Source organism: Pelmatolapia mariae, linkage group LG6 (genome assembly GCF_036321145.2).
Source record: "Pelmatolapia mariae isolate MD_Pm_ZW linkage group LG6, Pm_UMD_F_2, whole genome shotgun sequence".
NCBI lineage: Eukaryota > Metazoa > Chordata > Actinopteri > Cichliformes > Cichlidae > Pelmatolapia > Pelmatolapia mariae.
In genome coordinates, this window is record NC_086232.1 from 33,628,563 (window position 1) to 33,642,784 (window position 14,222).

A 14,222-nucleotide genomic window follows, 5' to 3' on the forward strand; every position below is an offset into this window, starting at 1 on the left:
GTTAGGCGTACCGGCACAAAAGTTAGGCGCACTCAAATTTTTCAACCGCTTCGCTTAACACCGCAGTTTTACATGTGCACTTTCTTTGGGGGGAAGTCCATACAGACAATATTCATTTCTAAATTATTAACTAACAATCGTGTGCTTAAAGTGCTTTGTCAATATTGTAGAAAATGTTAAACTTAATCATCATCTTGGCTCCTCTGACGACCTGTTTGCTGTTGCATGCTGCTGAAAGGCAGTGGGGAGAGGGGACACTTGGGCAGTGCATTTATTGCAGCATAAAGTGTGTTTTCTGGATACACTGCTGCTTTTTCAGCATTCAAAGATTGATGGCACCATGTCAGAGCTGGCTATGAATTTCAGACGGATCAGTCCTTAACACAAAAGTTATCAACAGTTCTTTTCATCTTTTCTTATTACCCACACCTACATCCACTTCTCTCAGGCCTAGGCTGCTCACTAGGGCTGGTATCATCACTGATTTCCATAATCCATTCGATTCCGGTTCTCAAAGTCCTGATTCGATTCAGTTTAGCCTCAGACAGTCAGAAATATTATAATTCTGATCATTTATCAGTACTGACACTTGTGAGACTTCATCAGAATTGTGAACATCACAGCAGATGCCTTTGTGTTCATAGTAACTGAGAATAAAACACAGAAAAACATGAAGGAGATTTTCCTGGTCTGGCTTTTTATAGCAGATAACCTTAAAAATATTCTGCAATATTCTGCAATTTTGCATAATTTTAAGGAGTTTAAATTTCTTCAGTATTAAACAGCAGAAATTAGGCTTTCTTGTCGGACGTCATTTACATGAAAAAAGAAAAGACCGCGCTGTAAACAACGGTAGACTGGTGGGTAATAAGCGAATGAATAATCCAGAAAACAGAGATTTGAGACGGGAAACTGTTCTTGAAGTACACACAGGGAGCTGTGTGGGAAGTGTAATTTTTATCGTGGTGGAAGCAAAACAGCAAAAGTCAGAGGGAATTCATGACGACATTGATCAAATGTGAAGCGCAGTTTGCTGCTTCTTTTTGGCTCGGCGAATTTTGGTTGGAGAGACAAAACCTGCAGCTCAGAATCAGCGCAAAAAGACGGAAACACAGCGCGGACCCGACGCATCAGAATCGCTAAGCTCCGACAGCGTGTCCGTCTGCGGGCCGTCCGGTGAGAAAGCCGAGAAAGACAAAGCTGATTCTGATGCGTCGGGTCCGCGCTGTGTTTACGTCTTTGTGTGGAATCCGTTAATGAATTGATATCGCCTTATTAAAGCTACTCACCTCCCTCTTCTACCTGCACTTTCCACTGGACCACGGCCAATCAGAGAGGTCCCGCCCCTGACTATCTCTGATTGGTTTAGTCCACGATAGGGGCATAATGTGTGTCTGTTGTTGACCACATGGAGAGTTGCAGAGATTTTTTTTTGTTACCCAAACAGGTGCGACCAAATGTTGGTAACAGTTGGTCGCACCGGTGCGACCAAATGTTTTTTTTAGTCGCACCACGGAAAAATTTGGTCGCATTTGCGACCAAATTGGTCGCACTCTAGAGCCCTGCCCTGGTTGGCATAGCTCCACATGGTCCAGTGACATTCATCTCTAATCTTTATGCTGGTTCGGTTAGTGACAAGGAACTATTCAAACAATCAGGCATTGCTGAGAAGTTGACTGAAGACATGGCAGTGATGGTAGATAAGGGCTTTCTAATGACCGATTGTTGTAAATGCAAAGTGTACTGCCCACCTTTTCTATCTAAGCAGAAGCAGATGCCAGCATACCAGGTTAAGGAAACGCAGGCCATAGCCAGACTCAGGGTACATGTGGAGCGAGTCATTAGGAGGATAAAACAGAACAAACTTTTTGATAGCATCATTACCATGTCACATGTTTACAATATCAACCAACTGTTTGCGGTAGCATGTATGCTGTCAAATTACCAGAACACAGCATTAGTTAAAAAAAAAAAAATGGGTTAAGTGAGGCAGGATGGATTTTTCCCCAAGACACCAGTGCCAGTACAAGTAACTTATAGAAAATGACCTGCAGCTGAGGCCACTACAGTTGCATTTCTTCCTTCTCAGCTGACAATACTTGATTACAGAACTGGTACTTGAGTGCTGATAGTTGAGTTCCAGTTATTGATAATTCTAATTCATTGCAAATGTTAAATGTTAATAATACTGTTTAACTATACTACTATATTACTATTCAGATTCAACAAAATTGTTTATCAAAATTATAAAGTAAATCACTAAATCGTTTTAAAATCATAAATGACATTGTGCTTTTGTAACATCCAAAATACCAATTGTCATTTTCTTCATTCAGTTGTGTTATTGTCTAAATGTATATCAGTATGCTAGGCATGGATTTTTTAATACTTACCATGTAAATAAGTTCTGCACAAATTCAATGTTTTAATGTGTGTTTTTAAAAAATGAAATTGATGCCATTGCTATGTGAAATCAACAGTTTATTGATTTCACATAAAAGTAACATGTAACAACAAGTAACAACAAAAAAAATTCATGAAATACATTGCAAATAAAACATCAGTTATTTTGTTCCAGCCAGCCTGAAGGATCTGTTTTTCTTTTTGCTATATTTTCACTGTTCATTTTTCCAAACACAGGTATCTTGGCATATATATGTAAAAAAAGAAATAGTTGGCCTTTTCTCTGATTGCATTGTGCACATCTGTATCCATGTATATTCTTTGCACTAGGTAGTCCTCTTGTGCCCACACAACAAAGTCACACCACTACATCCCACTGATGAGCAGTTGTCCTTGCACTTGCCAGTAATATGCGTGGCTCTTTTTTTAGTTTAGGGGTACCACATTCCATTTGCGCATATTTGCAGTCAATAAAGTTTTGTACATTGGGACATTTGAATTCGACGAGGCCAAACTGGGGGTATTCATTGGGGTCAAAAACAACACCATCAGGAGATGCAGCAAGCCAGGGGGCAATGGGGTGAATGACCAGACCACAGGGTGAGTAGTTAACATTCATTAGCCTACTATACTCTGCTGCTATTGCAGGCTCCATCTCAGTTCCTCTCCTCATGTCTGCTGTCTGCCTTGTTCCCTTCAATATACGCTCTGCTAGTGACTCTGCCGAGCTCTGGCCTCTGACGTGACACACCTCCTGAAACCTAGAGGCAGTCACTCTGGGCCTGCGGAGCTGATGCCACTCAGACGAAGAGCTTTGCTCAGGTGTAGCTTCCTCTATTTTGTGAGCCATTTCCAGAGTTACAGACAAGCTTTTCAGATGCAGAATCTCTTCTGATAGATGTTAGTTTAAATGAATCAACACCCCCGAGTCATTCTAACTACCAGAAATCTCGAAGCACAGGCCGAGGGGGCGGTGTGGCAGCAATTTTCCACACCAGTCTATTAATTAACGAAAGACCAAGACAGACTTTTAATTCATTTGAAAGCCTGATGCTTAGCCTTGTCCAACCCAGCTGTAAAACTCAGAAACCAGTCTTACTTGTTATTATCTATCGTCCACCTGGGCCTTACAGAGTTTCTCTCTGATTTCTCTGACTTTTTATCTGATTTAGTGCTCAGCTCAGATAAAATAATTATTGTGGGTGATTTTAACATCCATGTAGATGCTAAAAATGACAGCCTCAACATCGCATTTAATCTGTTATTAGACTCAATTGGCTTCTCTCAAAATGTAAAAGAACCCACCCACCACTTTAATCACACTCTAGATCTTGTTTTAACATATGGCATAGAAACTGAACATTTAACAGTGTTTCCTGAAAACCCTCTGCTGTCTGATCATTTCCTGATAACATTTACATTTACAATAATTGATTACACAGCAGTGGAGAGTAGACTTTATCAAAGTAGATGTCTTTCTGAAAGTGCTGTAACTAAGTTTAAGAATATAATCCACCCACTGTTATCATCTTCAATGCCCTGTACCAACATAGAGCAGAGCAGCTATCTGAACGCTACTCCAACAGAGGTCGATTATCTTGTTAATAATTTTACCTCCTCACTACGTACAACTCTGGATACTGTAGCTCCTGTGAAAACTAAGGCCTCAAATCCGAAGTACCTGACTCCGTGGTATAATTCTCAAACACGTAGCCTAAAGCAGATAACTCGTAAGCTGGAGAGGAAATGGCATGTCACAAATTTAGAGGATCATCATTTAGCCTGGAGAAATAGTTTGTTGCTTTATAAGAAAGCCCTCCGCAAAGCCAGAACATCTTACTATTCGTCACTGATTGAAGAAAATAAGAACAACCCCAGGTTTCTCTTAAGCACTGTAGCCAGGCTGACAAAAAGTCAGAGCTCTACTGAGCCAACAATCCCTTTAACGTTAACTAGTAATGACTTCATGAACTTCTTCACTAATAAAATTCTTATCATTAGAGAAAAAATTACCAATAATCATCCCACAGATGTAATATTATCTACAGCTACTTTTAGTACCATTGATGTTAAGTTAGACTCTTTTTCTCCAATTGATCTTTCTGAGTTAACTTCAATAATTAATTCCTCCAAACCATCAACGTGTCTTTTAGACCCCATTCCTACAAAACTGCTCAAAGAAGTCCTGCCATTAATTAATTCTTCGATCTTAAATATGATCAGCCGATTATTAGAGATAGGTTATGTACCACAGGCCTTCAAGGTGGCTGTAGTTAAACCCTTACTTAAAAAGCCATCTCTAGACCCAGCTGTCTTAGCTAATTATAGGCCAATCTCCAACCTTCCTTTCATATCAAAAATCCTTGAAAGAGTAGTTGTCAAACAGCTAACAGATCATGTGCAGAGGAATGGCTTATTTGAAGAGTTTCAGTCAGGTTTCAGAGCTCATCACAGCACAGAAACAGCTTTAGTGAAGGTTACAAATGATCTTCTTATGGCCTCTGACAGTGGACTCATCTCTGTGCTTGTCCTGCTAGACCTCAGTGCTGCGTTCGATACTGTTGACCATAATATCCTATTAGAGCGATTAGAACATGCTGTAGGTATTACAGGTACTGCACTGCAGTGGTTTGTATCATATCTATCTAATAGACTCCAATTTGTTCAAGTAAATGGAGAGTCCTCTTCACACACTAAGGTCAGTTATGGTGTTCCACAGGGTTCAGTGCTAGGACCAATTCTATTTACATTATACATGCTTCCCTTAGGCAGCATCATTAGAAGACATAGCATAAATTTTCACTGCTATGCAGATGACACGCAGCTCTATCTATCCATGAAGCCAGGTATCACAGACCAATTAGACCAATTAGTTAAACTGCAGGAATGTCTTAAAGACATAAAGACCTGGATGGCCGCTAACTTTCTGCTTCTTAATTCAGATAAAACTGAGGTTATTGTATTCGGCCCTGAAAATCTTAGAATTATGGTATCTAAGCAGATTCTTAGTCTGGATGGCATTACCTTGGCCTCCAGTAATGCTGTGAGGAACCTTGGAGTCATTTTTGACCAGGACATGTCCTTCAACGCACATATTAAACAAATATGTAAGACCGCTTTCTTCCATTTGCGCAACATCTCTAAAATTAGAAATATCCTGTCTCAGAGTGACGCTGAAAAACTAGTTCATGCATTTATTACTTCCAGGCTGGACTACTGTAATTCTTTATTATCAGGATGTCCTAAAAACTCGCTGAAAAGCCTTCAGCTAATCCAAAATGCTGCAGCAAGAATACTAACAGGGACTAGAAAGAGAGAGCATATTTCTCCTGTATTGGCTTCCCTTCATTGGCTTCCTGTTAAATCCAGAATTGAATTCAAAATTCTGCTCCTCACATACAAGGTCTTAAATAACCAGGCCCCATCTTATCTTAATGACCTTGTAGTACCATATCACCCTATTAGAGCACTTCGCTCTCGCACTGCAGGCTTACTTGTTGTTCCTAGAGTATTTAAAAGTAGAATGGGAGGCAGAGCCTTCAGTTTTCAGGCCCCTCTTCTGTGGAACCAGCTTCCAGTTTGGATTCGGGAGACAGACACTATCTCTACTTTCAAGATTAGGCTTAAAACTTTTCTTTTTGCTAAAGCATATAGTTAGGGCTGGACCAGGTGACCCTGAATCCTCCCTTAGTTATGCTGCAATAGACGTAGGCTGCCGGGGATTCCCATGATGCATTGAGTTTTTCCTTTCCAGTCACCTTTCTCACTCACTATGTGTTAATAGACCTCTCTGCATTGAATCATATCTGTTATTAATCTCTGTCTCTCTTCCACAGCATGTCTTTATCCTGTTTTCCTTCTTTCACCCCAACCGGTCGCAGCAGATGGCCGCCCCTCCCTGAGCCTGGTTCTGCCGGAGGTTTCTTCCTGTTAAAAGGGAGTTTTTCCTTCCCACTGTCGACAAAGTGCTTGCTCATAGGGGGTCATATGATTGTTGGGTTTTTCTCTGTATTTATTATTGTGCGATCTATTGTACAATATAAAGCGCCTTGAGGCGACATTTGTTGTGATTTGGCGCTATATAAATAAAACTGAATTGAATTGAAAATTGAATTGAATTCTGAGCACACAAACACACAATCTGATGGCAAGATGTCATACCCCTCCAGAGGCAAGTGCGGTGTTGGTGGTGCATCACGGTGTAGTGTGATGTACCGGGTTGTCAAAACCGGCTGCTGATATGACAGAACACTGCCCTCCTGCACCAGCCCAAAGGCACTTTCCACAAGGGGTTTGTCAGGTCTCATGTTCATTGTGGTCACAAGTAGCCTGTCCTCAATATTAAATTTTGCATATGCCTCCGTTATTCTGAACAAGCAGGGATCTGGTAACGGACCCACCATGCCTCTGTAGAAGCCACTCCTAAAGAAAACATCAATGACAATAATGTAAGGAAGAAGGTTATTATACTGAACAACAACTAAACTAAAAACTAGAAGGTGTGAAACAGTGGTGCATACATTAGAGACTGGGATGTATATGTACATGACTGAGTTTACCGTCTTCAGAAAGTGTAATGTTGTATGTAAATTAATACCTATTCTGACACATGCATGTATGAACAAATAGCAACATGCATTTGTAACACAGGAAACCAAATTTTACAAATCTAATTACCGTACTCCAGTCTGGGCCATCCTATTTGGTACCGGCTTAGTGAAGATCATGGAGTTGATAGGTCCTGGCTTCACACTCTAACAGAAGACACATTTACTATGGATGGTGTTGCTGTTCATATGCAAACATGGACTAATTCAAAAACTTTAACCTCATTTAAATTACCACTGTCCGTGGCTTGTGCCATTGCTGTTCGGATTCCGTGCAGCTATGCACAAGGGGGACAACCGGCACTCTGAGTTGTGAGTAGTGTGCTGTTTGGAAGTGCAGTGCCACTGTGTGATTGCACATAACAGCGCCTGCCACACAGGAGCACTGGCTATGTGTCAGTACCACCGGCGATGAATCCAGAAGCTTAATCTAAGAAGAAAGAACGAAAATTAAAAATGTAACATCATCTTCATGGAAGAGCCGAACAGGAACATAGTTCAGTGTTATGGTTACTGAGCCATACAGGCGTACCCTCCTGAATGCTTAGTGTTTCCTTCTCTCCCTATTAAAACAACTTAACCATCCTTAAAAACTGTAATAACTTAGATTGTGTATATTTGCAGTATTAACTTGGTGTCAAATGTTTCTGATCACCCAAACACATGTTGATTAAACTATCTGACTAGTCAAAATAGGAGTGATAAAGCAGGGAGACAAGGAAAACATTCAAGTTGATGGGCCTTTAGGAATGAACTTAACTAATGCTTAAATGAACTGAACCCCACTGAACAGGGATTAACAACTTTACACAGCTTCCTGCCTACACTTATTCTGTGTGGTGCCTCACTCTTCCTAATTGACCTGTAGCACAGGGCTCTCACACCGACCTTCCCTGACAACCTGTCTTTATTGGACACTGAATAAAGATACAAGTACCATTAGCATTATTTCTGTATTACTCATGTCAGCACGTCTTAAACATATATACTTAACACTTAGCAAGAGTAGCATTAGGTAGTTAACTACCTGCTTAGTTAGCCAACTACCTAACGCTATTATAACAGTGTCTAACAACAAAAGTGACATTAGTTAAGAAAACCTCAACTATAGTTTCGGACGACATAAAACACCTTTTAAGAAAACATGTAATGTAGAGAATTGACATCAAATGAAGGACATAGCGGAGTAACGTAGTGTTTGCATTTGACGTTAGCTAACGCTTCTTTGTCGGTTAATTTACGTTTTCTTACCTTCGTAGTTGTGTATATATGATGCAGCATATAACTTAAATCCTTTATCTAATTTGCTGGCGTGGGTAGTCGTCACTCTGCAAATGCGATGAACATCAGTGATGTTCAATTTTGGGAGCTCTTGTAGGCAGCGAGTGTAGAACGTTGCCATGGTTTAACCACACCGGAAGCACTGGGGCAGGACTACATAGAACGCGGAAGTGATTGTGCGAGTAGTCATGGCAGATAACAGAAACAGTATTTTGTCTCTGTTAATCTGACTATCTTCAGTTTTTACACGCTTACATATACACACGCAATTACTGTCCCTCCATTTACAAAGGCAGAGGCGTCACGGTGTGATTATTTTTGTTTTGTTTTTTTCCTGTGTAATAATATTCAACATTGCTATCAATACATTTTTCAAAAAATGCCTCTCTGTGCAAAATGGGTTTAAAAACATAAACAACTGTGGGATACTGTTTGTCCGTGGTTTGAACTGGGGGAACAAATCGTGGCAGGATCAGCCTGATGTTATTTGTATCCCGCTGTAACTTTACTGTATAAAGAGCTAACATCTCCAAAATGTCCGGAGTAGTTAGTCATTACAACAAGTGTTTGTGAACTAAAAAAAAAAAAAATCAAGAATGTGGGATACTGTTTGTCCGTGATTTGAACAGCCCAGTGCGTGCTCCCGACACAGGGAAAACCAATTATGCAGGGGAGACCTACCTTGGCACTTGTGCAGGTGAAACCAAAGGGAAGATATGCTTCACCATATTTTCTAGTCTTTGGCTTAGAATGAAGTTGGTTTGGAAACATATTCAGCTTCATCTCCTGCTTTGTGTTTCTGTGGGCGCCCCGTGCTAGCAGTGTCCAAGCATTTTGTTTTTTTCCCCCCCTTTTCATACTGTGCCCCCCCCTGCCATGGGGGGGCGGGCCCCACACTTTGGGAAGGTCTGTGTTAATCTATCATTTTGCTCCGGCCGCTGTACTTGTGGTGGATGGTTGGTCCAGGTCCGTAGCCACCTGTATTAATACACTAAGAGATTTATTTAAGATCATTTTCATCACTGGTAAATAGACAAGCAGGCAACACGCCCACCTTTACAGCGCAGACTGCACGCCAGTCTCAAAACACATTCCTCTCTCTGCTTCTCAATAATTCTCCACTCTCCCTTTATTTCTTCTTTCTCTACGTCAGATTTAAAACCCAACATATTTCACACCACTACTCACCTCTTACTGCTTTGACTCCTCTTTTTTTCTTTACACCACAGAGAATGTCACCCAATTAAGCCGGTCTATCTCTATGTGGCTCCAAATTACCCTCTTTTCTCTCTTATTCTTTTCTCTTATTTTGTTTTAAGCGCACTCGCCAGGGGGCAGGCACACAACGATAACGATTTCTACCGCTGAAGCAAGTGATTAAACATTTTCCTATTGTAGAACTCAACCTTTGATTTTTAAATATATCTTGTTCTACTCCAGAATAAATATAAACCCGTGATTACACGGCAGTTTCAGTGTTATTCTGGTATTATTTTAAAGGCCTGAGTCCTCAGGTTATAACCCTAGACCTCCAGACGCCGCTGGTCCGTACCTCGTGTCCAAAGTACAGTGGGGGAGCCAACCCCAGGACAAAATCCACAAGGCCCACTAGACGTCAACCTGAGTATCTTAAAATGTGTCTTTGTTCTAGTGCCCTCTAATTCACACATTAACCGTCACTGTAACATGTTCATATTTCACACACCGAAACACACACAGAAACCTCTGAGCTCAACTTGGAAATAATTTAAAGTGTTTCTGCACCAACAGCCAGTCTCTATTTCATCTCTATTTCATATACTGAACTTTGGCCGTAACTTAGAAATTTTTCACAGTTTCTTGCCCCAAAAGCCAGTCATAGACAAAGTTAAATGTGGAATATAATGTGGGCTGCAACTCTAGTCTCAACGTAGAATGTTTTTAGTTTCTTGCTAGAGCCTATTTCACACTGGAATTCAGCCTCAACTTATGATGTTATGTTTCTCGTGCCAAAAACCAGACACCGACAGAATTTAATGTGAAAATACGCAGCGAACAGATTAATTTAGAATGTCCAATATGCACACTTCGGTTTTTTACAACAGGTGGTGCTCACCTTTTTATTCTGTTGGACCGGTCCTCTGTTCGCCTCGTCTCATGATCTCACCACGGGCTAAATCTGCCTTCCTCAGCAGACCAAAGATCCGGGTCACACGGCACCAAGTTGTTGAAATCTCAATTCTTTGATCTTTGGGCTGAAGGAAGAACAACACTCTGTGTATAAATGCTCAATCAACAATCATTTTATTCCATACAATTCTTATTATTCCATACAAACACTTTTGAGCATTAACCATCCGGAGGGGAGATGTGGACAGGAGGGTGTCTGCCAGATCTCGAAGTGTCTGACCATTTCTCACATTCTTATAGCTTTGGCCCCCCCTTCCACAGTCATAAAACCTAAACATCCACATTCTTTCTCTCTCTCAGTGAGCCTAAGTTCTGACCTTGGCTTCCTGTGCAGTATGTTCTGTTCTTTCTAATCAGACAAATAAGGCCACGATTCTCCGAAAACAGTATTTCTTATGAATCAGCAGTATAATGCATCATAAAACAATGTCATTCATTCACAATAAATCAGCAGTCTAATGTAATACAAATCAGTCTAATAAATCTAATAGTTGTCACCTTCTTCTAAGTCAGGAGAATAATGCAACCTAAAACTACATAATGATTTCACAATCTTTAATTAGAGGTATAACGTGGCATAAGATAATATAATAATCTCACAACATCACATAAATTTATATATAACATAAATGAAACATATGATTTATTCCTTAGTAAGTTGTTATTTATATATATATATATATATATATATATATATATACACATACACACACACACACACACACACATACACATACATTACAGAGACTAGAACCTTAAACATCTTTCTCTATTGCCACTGCTCTGCAGGAAAGTGATGTCTGCTCCCAACTTGTTGCGGGTGGGAACCGCAGAAAACATCTTTGTGGAATGTCAAGACTGCACTAGAGGAGATATCAGAGTTGTTATCAATGTGATGAACCATCCAACCAAAATCAAATGGCTGGCAACAACATCTGTGACCCTTAACAGTGTAAATAACTTCCAGCAGTTCGGGAAAATAAAGGTAAGAAAACACGTGGCACTTCTTTTCAGTGTAACTCATTAAATGTAGTTCTTTAAATCCTTAACCATACATTTCCAACCTAACTTCCTCAAAAGTTCTTAAATTCAAACTTCTTAAAATAATCTATGCTTAGTACACAACAATGCTGTTACATCTAATGTTAAATATTTTTATTATCATCAACTCAAACTGTAATAAGATGTGGGTTTTAGATTTCTCTTCAGCACTGTAGCCAGGGTGATGACAAGTCAGAGCACTGTTGAGACAACAATTCCTTTAACATTAACTAGTAATGATTTAATGAACTTCTTCACAAATAACATTTTAACCATTAGAGAAAAAAAATACTCATAATCATCTCACAGATGTAATATTATCTACAGCTACTTTCAGTACCATTGATATTCATTTAGTTTTTTTCTCCAATCAATCTTTCTGAGTTAACTTCAATAATTACTTCCTCCAAATCAGCAACGTGTCTTTTAGACCCCATTCCTACAAGACTGCTCAAAGAAGTCCTGCCATTAATTAATTCTTCGATCTTAAATATGATCAACCTATCTCTAATAATCGGCTATGTACCACAGGCCTTCAAGCTGGCAGTAGTTAAACCTTTACTTAAAAAGCCATCTCTAGACCCAGCAGTCTTAGCTAATTATAGGGCAATCTCCAACCTTCCTTTCATATCAAAAATCTTTGAAAGAGTAGTTGTCAAAACAGCTAACAGATCATCTGCAGAGGAATGGCTTATTTGAAGAGTTTCAGTCAGGTTTCAGAGCTCATCATAGTACAGAAACAGCTTTAGTGAAGGTTACAAATGATCTTCTTACAGTGTCTGACAGTGGACTCATCTCTGTGCTTGTCCTGCTAGACCTCAGTGCAGCGTTCGATACTGTCAACCATAATACTTTATTCGAACGATTGGAGCATTCTGTGCATATTACCACTGCAGTGGTTTGTATCATATCTATCTAATAGACTCCAATTTGTTCATGTAAATGGAGAGTCTTCACACGCTGAGGTTAATTATGGAGTTTCAAAGGGTTCAGTGCTAGGACCAATTCTGTTTACATTATACATGGTTTCTTTAGGCAGCATCATCAGAAGGCATAACATACATTTTCAGTGCTATGCAAATGAAAATGTACTTTATCTATCCATGAAGCCAGGTAACACACCAATTAGTTAAACTGCAGGAATGTCTTAAAGACATAAAGCCCTGGATGGCCTAAAATCTTCTGCATTTAAATTCAGATAAAACTGAGGTTATTGTACTTGGCCCTGAAAATCTTAGAAATATGGTATCTAACCAGATTCTTACTCTGGATGGCATTACCTTGGCCTCCAGTAACACTGTGAGGAGCCTTGGAGTGACTTTCGACCAGGATATGCCCTTCAATGCACATATTTTATAACTGTAAGACTGCTTTCGTTCCATTTGTGCAATATCTCTAAAATTAGAAATATCCTGTCTCAGAGTGACAGGCTACTGTAATTCATTATTATCAGGATGTCCTAAAAACTCCCTGAAAAGCCTTCAGTTAATTCAAAATGCTGCAGCAAGAGTACTGACAGGGACTAGAAAGAGAGAGCACATTTCTCCTATATTGGCTTCCCTTCACTGGCTCCCTGTTAAATCTAGAATTGAATTCAAAATCCTGCTGCTCACATACAAGGTCTTAAACATTCAGGCCCCATCTTATCTTAATGACCTTACAGTACCATATCTCTCACGGCTGCGACGGAAGACATGTGGGGTTGTGATAAGAGGACCAAAACACAGGCACTGACTGAAACCGGGAGACACAGAGGGAGACAACTCAGGCAGACCAGCAACAAGCAGGAGAAAACACTGGGCTTATATACACAGAGGAGTAATCAGGGAATAGGAGACAGAAGGAAAACACAGCTGGGAGAAATCAGGGCTAACGAGACTAGGGAAACAAAACTCAATACATTCACATAAGACATGGACCTTCAAAGTAAAACAGGAAATACACGACAGACGCAGTATCGACCTAACTACAACCATTTGTAGTTAGGGCAACAGAAGATGCCTGGGACAGTTCAGCCATAACTTTAAACTTCTCCTGCTCATACATGCTTGGAACGATCTTGTCACTGAAGTGGACGTGCAACGAGATATCATAGCATGGCTCAAGCACGTTCATCACAGTTTAAACCCCTTGTTTTGCACAACGGAATACGGCCTCCCGTCTGCAGCTAAACACCCCAGTAGCTTTTGTAATAGCTTTAGCCCGGTTGGATTGGGCAGCAAAGGGCTGCTTAAATGCCGCAAACTCCTCTGCTCCTCCACTTGGACCGCTAGCGCTGGCCATAACTACCACTTAACAGACCCACCACGCGCACCATACACACATTTTTTTTCTTTTTCGACTCTTTGGATCACGTGCGTACCGAACCGTGGAGTGGGATCGGTTCGGATTTCGGATCAACCGTGATCCGTTGCACCACTACTTTCCACTGTCGCCAAAGTGCTTGCTCATAGGGGGTCATACGAATGTTGGGTTTTTCTCTCTATGTATTATTGTTACCTTAAAAATATAACGCGTCTTGAGGCGACTGTTGGTGTTAATTATATAAAATAAAATTGAATTGAAAGTTGAATTCAAAGGAGCCAGTTGAGGTGATTCGGGCGTATGTCTTGGATGCATCCTGGGTGCCTCGCGATCGAGGTGTTCTTGGCATGTCCCACAGGGAGGAGGCCCCAGGGCAGACCCGGGTCACGCTGCAGAGATTATATCTTTTGGCTGACC

The 14,222-nt window shown here is 40.5% G+C and overlaps 1 protein-coding gene across 1 annotated transcript in view; it reads left to right on the forward strand.

Moving 5' to 3' along the window:
* Positions 1–11,256: 11,256 nt before the first annotated feature.
* Positions 11,257–14,222, forward strand: part of LOC134629377 (complement C3-like) — an 87,304-nt gene continuing 84,338 nt past the window's right edge. The window contains exon 1 of the mRNA XM_063476665.1: positions 11,257–11,445. Within this exon, the coding sequence (XP_063332735.1) occupies positions 11,257–11,445 (189 nt within the window). The remainder of the gene's footprint in view (positions 11,446–14,222) is intronic.